The 7,982-nt window shown below is 40.3% G+C and overlaps 1 protein-coding gene across 1 annotated transcript in view; it reads left to right on the top strand.

Moving 5' to 3' along the window:
• Window positions 1-2,297: 2,297 nt before the first annotated feature.
• The window catches only part of LOC106533704 (deleted in malignant brain tumors 1 protein), a 9,511-nt gene continuing 3,826 nt past the window's right edge, over window positions 2,298-7,982 (top strand). The window contains exons 1-5 of the mRNA XM_014030126.1: window positions 2,298-2,441; window positions 3,375-3,719; window positions 4,311-4,619; window positions 6,348-6,656; window positions 6,774-7,082. Of these exons, the coding sequence (XP_013885580.1) occupies window positions 2,405-2,441; window positions 3,375-3,719; window positions 4,311-4,619; window positions 6,348-6,656; window positions 6,774-7,082 (1,309 nt within the window). The 5' untranslated portion in view covers window positions 2,298-2,404. The remainder of the gene's footprint in view (window positions 2,442-3,374; window positions 3,720-4,310; window positions 4,620-6,347; window positions 6,657-6,773; window positions 7,083-7,982) is intronic.

Genomic DNA, 7,982 nt, shown 5'->3' with positions numbered 1-7,982 from the left:
ACACACACACACACACACACACACACACACACACACACACACACACACACACACACACACACACACACGAATATGTATTTCTTGTGAGGATTTTGTTTTTTTTTGAGGGTCATGATACAGCTAAACACACACACACACACCTACACGAATGCACACACACATTCTTGTATTTATGACTAATTGAGACCAAGTGAAAAGAAGTGCCAAATGGGGACCAGTCACAAAAAAAGTTCCCACTTTCTGTGAAACTTTCTATTAATGCATTAAAACTTTTTAAAGGTTGATAAAAAATAATGTGAACCACTCTTGTAAAAATGTTGAAAATTAGCTACTCATACAAAAAGTTCAGAATACAAATRGAAACAGCCATGATTTACTCTACCTGTTTCTCCGTGCTGACAGTTCTGTGAACAGATTAAAGCATAAAACTGAAACACCCCAGTCAACATCTTCTAACAAAGCTGCTGTTTTTCATTCTGCCCTGTTTTTTTTACTCTCCTGCTTCAACAGGTGAACAACATGAACAAAGGGTCACCTGCTGCAAGTTTTACACCACTAATGGTCCACATCCACTCAACTTCTCATTGGCTGTTTCTCTGATTTCTTATTCAAATTACAAACTAAAGTGGAAAAACCAGGACCTTTACTGTGCAGTAATAATGCAAAGTACTGCAACCCTCCAGTAATTGTAACTTTAAATAATCCATCTTGTCATTCAAAGGATGGACATTAGCAATGGTAAATTGACTTTTTACATGTTAGCTTTAAGCTTGTTTGGTATGGTCCATTGATCAAACATATCAAATCTTGCAGAATGCCTGGATTTGTCAAGTTTTGTCCCAAAAACTGCCAATCTCAGCAGTTTTTATCTCTACTCTTAATTAACGGGATATATCTCCAACTCTTGGTAAGATTTTTTTAAGCTTTTATTTATCTGTATACCTACTACGTTTTGTTTTCATGGTCCAACTGTGGTTGAAAAAACAAAAGCTATGAATTAAAACAGGAAATCCATAAAGGTTTGACATTTTGGTGTTGATGATAAATGAAGAATTTAGTCTGGGYGAATTTTGTGAATTTTAATTTTAGTTAGAGTTCAAAAGAATTAGTCAGAGAATGAAAATGTTCAAGTAAAGAAGAACCTAACCACAGGAGCATGAGACACTTTGGTGTTTTCACCCTCTGCCTCGCATTTTTGGCACTGTGCTAATCACCCACACCTGCACCGAGTTGAGCTCATCACCTCCAGGCTTTTTAAGGCAGTGCTGGAGTTCATCTCATCGCTRAAGCATCACCTCTGTTTGGGTATGAGCGCAGCCTGCTACCTGTTATCATGACTTAGAAATTATCTTACCTGTGTATCTGTTTACCTGCCTGTTTTCAGAAGCGACCTCCAGCACATTTKTCTCCTGCCCTGAACCCRAGCCATACTCACCAGGATCTCATGCGCTGCCTCCCACGTAACACTGTAAATAAACCTACACCTGTAAATACTCACCTGTGGAACCTCACCTTTTGGACCAACTCCTCCAAGTCTCATCTCCTTCTCCAGCCCGTAAGCAACCTCTTCAACWACTCACCTGCTAAAGACTCTTACTGGAAAATCTGCCCATTACTCACCTTTGCTAAAACTCTATTTCAGGTCCCATCCCCAGATCCCTGCACCTGTGTAAATAAAATCACTTACCTTTTTACTCACCATCTCAGTCTCTGTTCGTCGTTAGTATTTGCTCACATCGACCTCCTCCTGTCAACCTGATAGAACACAGAAAGAGAAGAAATCCAATTTAAAWATTCAGTTTAGCCATACCAAATTTTGAATAAAACCATTTAGCTAATTGTAGTGATTTAAGCAGTGACGCTGTACAAACAGCCAGTTCAACACTTCCATAGACTCTGCTGTAAAAAAATTAAACAATATTAGTGTGTAGTGAAGAGATCAGGCCTCAAAATGAGTCAACTAATAATCAGAACAGTTTGGCTTATTTTTTTATAAATCACAAAACCTTACAATAAACCCAAACTAAAAGTTTATTTTTTTTATTCAATTTAGGATTTTGTCGATGAAAAGTTAACTTTTTTAATGATGAGAAAATGTTGTTGCTTTTTGTTCAAACTAACAAGCAGATAAGTAGTTTACAGTAAATAATGTAAAAACTGTAATAATCCTGTTAAAGTGATCGAAGTCTGTCAGGTTTCTGGTGTTGGTCGATGCTCTGTGAACGCTAAAACTTCTTCAGTCAAATCAGTMATTTGGGATTTAAAAATGGTTTGAATTGTTTTGTTATGAGTCCACCTGTCAAACTAAACACCACCTGCCTGAAATGCAAATACATCATGTCAACTTCCTACTTGTTGTTGTTCAAAGTTAAAAATCTGGGATCATACTGAGGAACAAGCAGGGATGGAGAAGCTTCTTCTGTTCATCTTCGCTGCATCCAGTAAGAATTTAACACAAATTCATTTTTCATATCAGTGATCATCTGTACAACTAGATTATTTATAGATTGTTTTTAATCATAAATAATCTGACAACCAATACATTTGTCAGGTAAATATTTAGACATGCAAGGCATATTTATACAATTCTTTCAAAGAAACTTTAATTTTCTGTAAAGGCAAATCACTCACACACTCATTTATAAGATGAGCCCATTTCACTTTACCACACAGAATGTGACATTTATTATGTTTTATTTTATGCATTGTTTTATTACTTGTCCTATTTTTATGCATTTGTTTTATAATTTGTTTTTATGATTTTTATCTGCTTCAGGACAACCAATAAAATTGATCTAATTTTTGATCTTGTTTCATAAAATTCAAATTTCTGTGCAAAGCAAAATTACTGATTATACAGCTCTTTTAAATAAATAAATTAAATATATTAAAGAATATATACAGATATAAACACACATTTAAGCTGTTTTTCAAGGTATTACGTGATTAGTTGCAGTCATATATATGTTATATTAAGTTATAAAGATTGTGCAAATCTCTCTTTTTACAGCATTAGACTCTCTCCTGAGACGCAGTGAACAAAATATTTGCATTGTTGGTCATGCACGGCTCACACCTGCTGACAAACAATCTATTTGAATATGCAGTATTGCACACCAGTCTTGAGTCATTAATAGGTTCTGTTTACTAACTTTAATTTACTTTCTACATTAAATRATAAGACTACAACTGAATGACATTCCATGTGACACATTAGTGAAAGAATTCAATTAGATTAATGAAGTGTCTGCCTCATCAGAAATGTACAAGTTTTGTAACAGATTTTAAGAAATTCAGACATTTGTCTCTGGACAAAAGTGATAATATATTAGATTGAASACTGAACAGCACGTTTTATTCTGTGTCTCTTACAGTAGATGCCCAGCTCACCCTTTTGTCTGATCTACTCGGTGCCCAAATCAGACTTGTTGGACCCTCCAAGTGTTCTGGACGAGTTGAGATCTACTATAACGGGAGCTGGGGGACGGTCTGTGATGATAACTGGGACATGAACGATGCTAAAGTGGTCTGTCAGGAGGTGGGCTGTGACCCGGCAGTAGGCGCCCCGGGTCAGGCCCTGTTTGGTGAAGGAACCGGACCGATCTGGTTGAATAATGTGGGCTGTTCAGGGAATGAAAGCAGTCTGTTTGCTTGTTCCAGCAGTGAAGCTGGACTGCAGAGCTGTGCTCACAGTCRGGATGCTGGAGCTGTTTGTGAAGGTGAACTTACAGAATAAATGTGGTTTAACTTCTGAGGCTGTTTTTTGAGTTTTATTTTAGAAACTTCAAAATGCAAATGATTAGGAGTTTGGATCTTATGTTTTATTCTACGTTTAAAATTAAGATAAAATGTTATAACTCATCAATATTTCACCCTGAAGGTTTAGTCGTAATATCAGGACAGAAAAGTTTGAAAATAAAAAAGYTGCAGCTTCTCAACACTGGTTCACTAAAGAACAGGTTCAGACATTTTGATTCAGAAACTTTTAAAGGTTATTCCACTGGTTATTTTGCATCTGCTCAGCTTGTTGCTGGGTTTTTAAAGACTTTCTTCTCAGTAAAGTTGTGTTTAGATTTGGTACAGTCTCATTTAGGAAGGTCTCAAATCTTAATCTAAGATTAATTTATTGTTTAAATCTGAAATATTAGGATGTATATTTATTAACTGCCCTGACCTGCAGCTTTTTCCTGTTTCTGGGAGAGTGTTCGTCTCGATTAGGAGGATTTAGTTTTCCCTTTCCCCAATAATTCAAACCAMGTTGAGCTCCAGGTGTTCCTAACAAGTGAAATGTTTTCTGTCTCAAACTCCAGCTGTTCAGGTCCGACTCTCTGGACCCTCCAGCTGTTCTGGAAGAGTCGAGGTCTACTACGCTGGAACCTGGGGGACCATCTGTGACAGCAGCTGGGACATGAATGATGCTAAGGTGGTCTGTAAGCAGGYGGGCTGTGACCCGGCCGTCGGAGCCCCGGGTCAGGCCCTCCTCGGTGAAGGAACCGGATCAGTGTGGTTGAATAATGTGGGCTGTTCAGGGAGTGAGAGCAGTCTGTCTGCCTGTCCCAGCAGTGGGTTTGGACTTCAGAGCTGTCCTCACAGTCAGGATGCTGGAGCTGTTTGTGAAGGTCAGCAGAGATTTAACGGATTTTCTCTATAAAAGATAAATCCAGGTTAGAAAGTTATGTAGCTTTCTGTTTAAGTAAACAAGAACAAGTTATTTTCTTTCCTGTAAACATTTTAAGAAACAATTCAAATAGTCTTTTTTGAAGATTAGATATAATTTTTTGTGTTTTAATCATCAGAGAAACACCAAAAAATAAACAAATTGTAGAAAAGTTGACTTTTTATTAATGTTCTGTAAAGAAACGTTCAGTCTGGAAGTTGAAGTAATGCACATAGGTTGTCATTTAAATGTTTATTTTCAGATCTAAAGACTCCATTTCACTCCGAGCCTGTCTGTACMTTTGGAAGTCAAAGCAAAATGGCTGCCGATCATGATATTTTAACACATTCTCATGTCGGACTCGTAACATATTGACGCTTGGGCACGTCCGTCCTTGCCACCCGTGGATTTTCCGGGTTGCATCACAGGAATAACAGATAACTTTAGGGTCTGTGGTTAACATGAGGGATCAGGGTTATTGGTTAACTTTAGGTATGTGTCCAGGGACTCGTCCTCCTCTGCCTCATCTCGTACAGGACGGACGCACGAGGTACCCCCCGCACGTCAACATATTGACACTTGGTCAAGCGTCAATATGTTGACATGGGAGGCATGAGAATGGGCTCGATATTTATAAAAATTCTGGTCACACCCCCTGGGGGTGGTCCCTCTTACGTCAGCATTGAAATGCCTGAAATGTAAAGTGTTAGCTGTGTCCAAATTTGTCGGCCGCTTACGTCACAGTGCTGCGCCGGAGGATGTCCAAACTCAAAGGCTCCTCCAATGCAGTTGACAAACACGTCCTTCTTTTTCCTCGATTTGAAGAGCGGTCCGATGGATCCTTCTCAAACCAACATATCCCATAATGCATTGGGGGTTGACTGGAGTTTTTCTTTTTGCTCGTAATGGTGGACGAAGCGAGACAAAGGAGAACAGTTTAAATAAAAATCTGTTGGTATAAAAATGAAAAGTTTTAAGCGGTTGTATTGTTAATAGTTTTATCATTTGTAAACATGTTATAATACAATTTTGGTCAGAAATCAAATGAGCTGGTTTAGAGAAATAAACATGAACCTACAGCTGGTCCATTAGTTCTTCAAATATTGTCTGATAATGTTGTTGTTTTATGATATTTATAATAATATATTGATATTTTTGATCATTTCAATGTAGTTTTGCTTTTGTTTAGCATCGTCACGATTGCTAGGYGACAGGACRTACGCCGGGGTAAGGACACTAGGCTAGACCGTCCAAATTTACAGAGGCATTTTTCCGGTATYTGCGGTCAACCAAGGACCCGGCCCACCTAGACCGGGCCCCTGAATTGGGATTAACAAACATTTTCATTATTGGAGCGAGGAACATGTTAAATAAAGACGTTGATTTTCTTACTGTTTAAATTAAATGATCCAAAAGCATAAAAATAAATGTGTGTGTGTCTAAAATGCAGTTATTAAACCACAAAATATCGAACAGTTTCATAGAAGAAGATTCAGAGTTGAATATGTAGAAGTCTGTGGACTCGTGCACGCCCCCTTCAGTGAGCCAGAGGTCCTGCTCTGTCTGCCGGGTCAAATTAACAGAACTAAATATTTAATATTAATTCCATCAGTGATGTACAGAGAGACAGCTCCAGAACCAGAGCCACTCAGCCATTCATCTCATTTTTATTTTCTGCCTCATGTTCCAGCTGTTCAGGTCCGACTCTCTGGTCCCACCAACTGCTCTGGAAGAGTTGAGGTCTACTACGGTGGGATCTGGGGAGCAGTGTGTGATGGCAGCTGGGACATGAATGATGCTAAAGTGATCTGTAGAGAGGTGGGATGTCCTCCGGCCTTCGGTGCCCCGACCCAGTCTCTGTTTGGTGAAGGAACTGGACAGATGTGGTTGAATAATTTTACCTGCTCAGGCAGTGAGAAGAGTCTGACTGATTGTTCCAGCAGTGGGTTTGGAAGTCAAGTCTGTGGTCACAGTCAGGAGGCCGGAGCTGTTTGTGAACGTAAGGAGACATGGACCTCACTCAGACTTTGATGTTTAATGTCTTCTGTCTTGTTCCTGTGTTCAGTCTGTCTTTAAGAATTTAAATTCTGAAACTTATTGTTGTTTTATATYCTAGCTTTCCAGATCCGACTCTCTGGTCCCACTAACTGCTCTGGAACTGTTGAGGTCTACTACGCTGGGACCTGGGGGACCGTCTGTGATGATAACTGGAACATTAATGATGCTAAAGTGGTCTGTAAGGAGGTGGGCTGTGGCCCGGCCTTTGATGCCCCGACCCAAGCCTTGTTTGGTGAAGGAGCTGGATCAGTGTGGCTGAATAATGTGGGCTGTTCAGGAAGTGAGAACAACCTGACTGCCTGTCCCAGCAGTGGRTTTGGAAATCAAGGCTGTGCTCACAGTCAGGATGCTGGAGCTGTTTGTGAAGGTGAGAAGGTACCATTATTCCTGTTTATGTGTTTAAAATATGTTGAAATGATTAGAGTTTAACAGTAYTCTAATCCCGGTGAAAACAAAGATCCTTCAGTTTCTGTCCATTTCTGAGCCGATGGTTCTGTGGGACACCCTTTACTCGGGACACAGCATCATGCTTTGTGGTGGTTTGACCCTTATTCTTTCTGCTTGTTTAAAAAAACCTAAAGAGAACATTTTAAAACCTCAGTTTGAGAAAAATAAAACGTTTATTTTGGTCATTAGCAAAGTTTAGTAGGCCAGAACCAGAACTCCTCCCTAAGGAGGCATCCAGGAGTCATCCTTACCAGATGAACCACCTCAGCTGGTTCTCCGGGGAGGAAAGTGGTTCACCAYCAACACTGTTTATGGTGGGGATGGTGCTCTGCTGACCTSATTTCAGGACGTTGAGGGTCAGTGGGCACAATACTTCAAAGACCTCCTCAATCCCATCGACACGTCTTCCCATGAGGAAGCAGAGCCTGAGGACCCTGGGTCGGACTCTTCAGACTCTGGTGCTGAGGTCACTGAGGTGGTTGAAAAGCTCTTTGGTGGCAGGGCACTGGGGGTGGATGAGATTCACCAGGAGTTCCTTAAGGCTCTGGATGTTGTTGTGTTGGTTGACGTGACTCTACAATATCATGTGGACATCGGGGGCATTTCCCCTGGATTGGCAGACCGGGGTGGTGGTCCCCCTATTGAAAAAGGGGGACCGCAGAGTGTGTTCCAATAGGGGGATCACACTTCTGAGCCTCCCTGGTAAGGTCTATTCAGGGGTCCTGGAGAGGAGGGTCTGTCGGATAGTCGAATCTCAAATTCAGGAAGAGCAGTGTGGTTTTGGTCCTGGTCATGGAGCAATGGACCAGCTCTACACCCT

The sequence above is a fragment of the Austrofundulus limnaeus genome, unplaced genomic scaffold (assembly GCF_001266775.1).
Source record: "Austrofundulus limnaeus strain Quisiro unplaced genomic scaffold, Austrofundulus_limnaeus-1.0 Scaffold1002, whole genome shotgun sequence".
NCBI lineage: Eukaryota > Metazoa > Chordata > Actinopteri > Cyprinodontiformes > Rivulidae > Austrofundulus > Austrofundulus limnaeus.
This window is presented reverse-complemented; position numbering and strand designations above follow the sequence as displayed.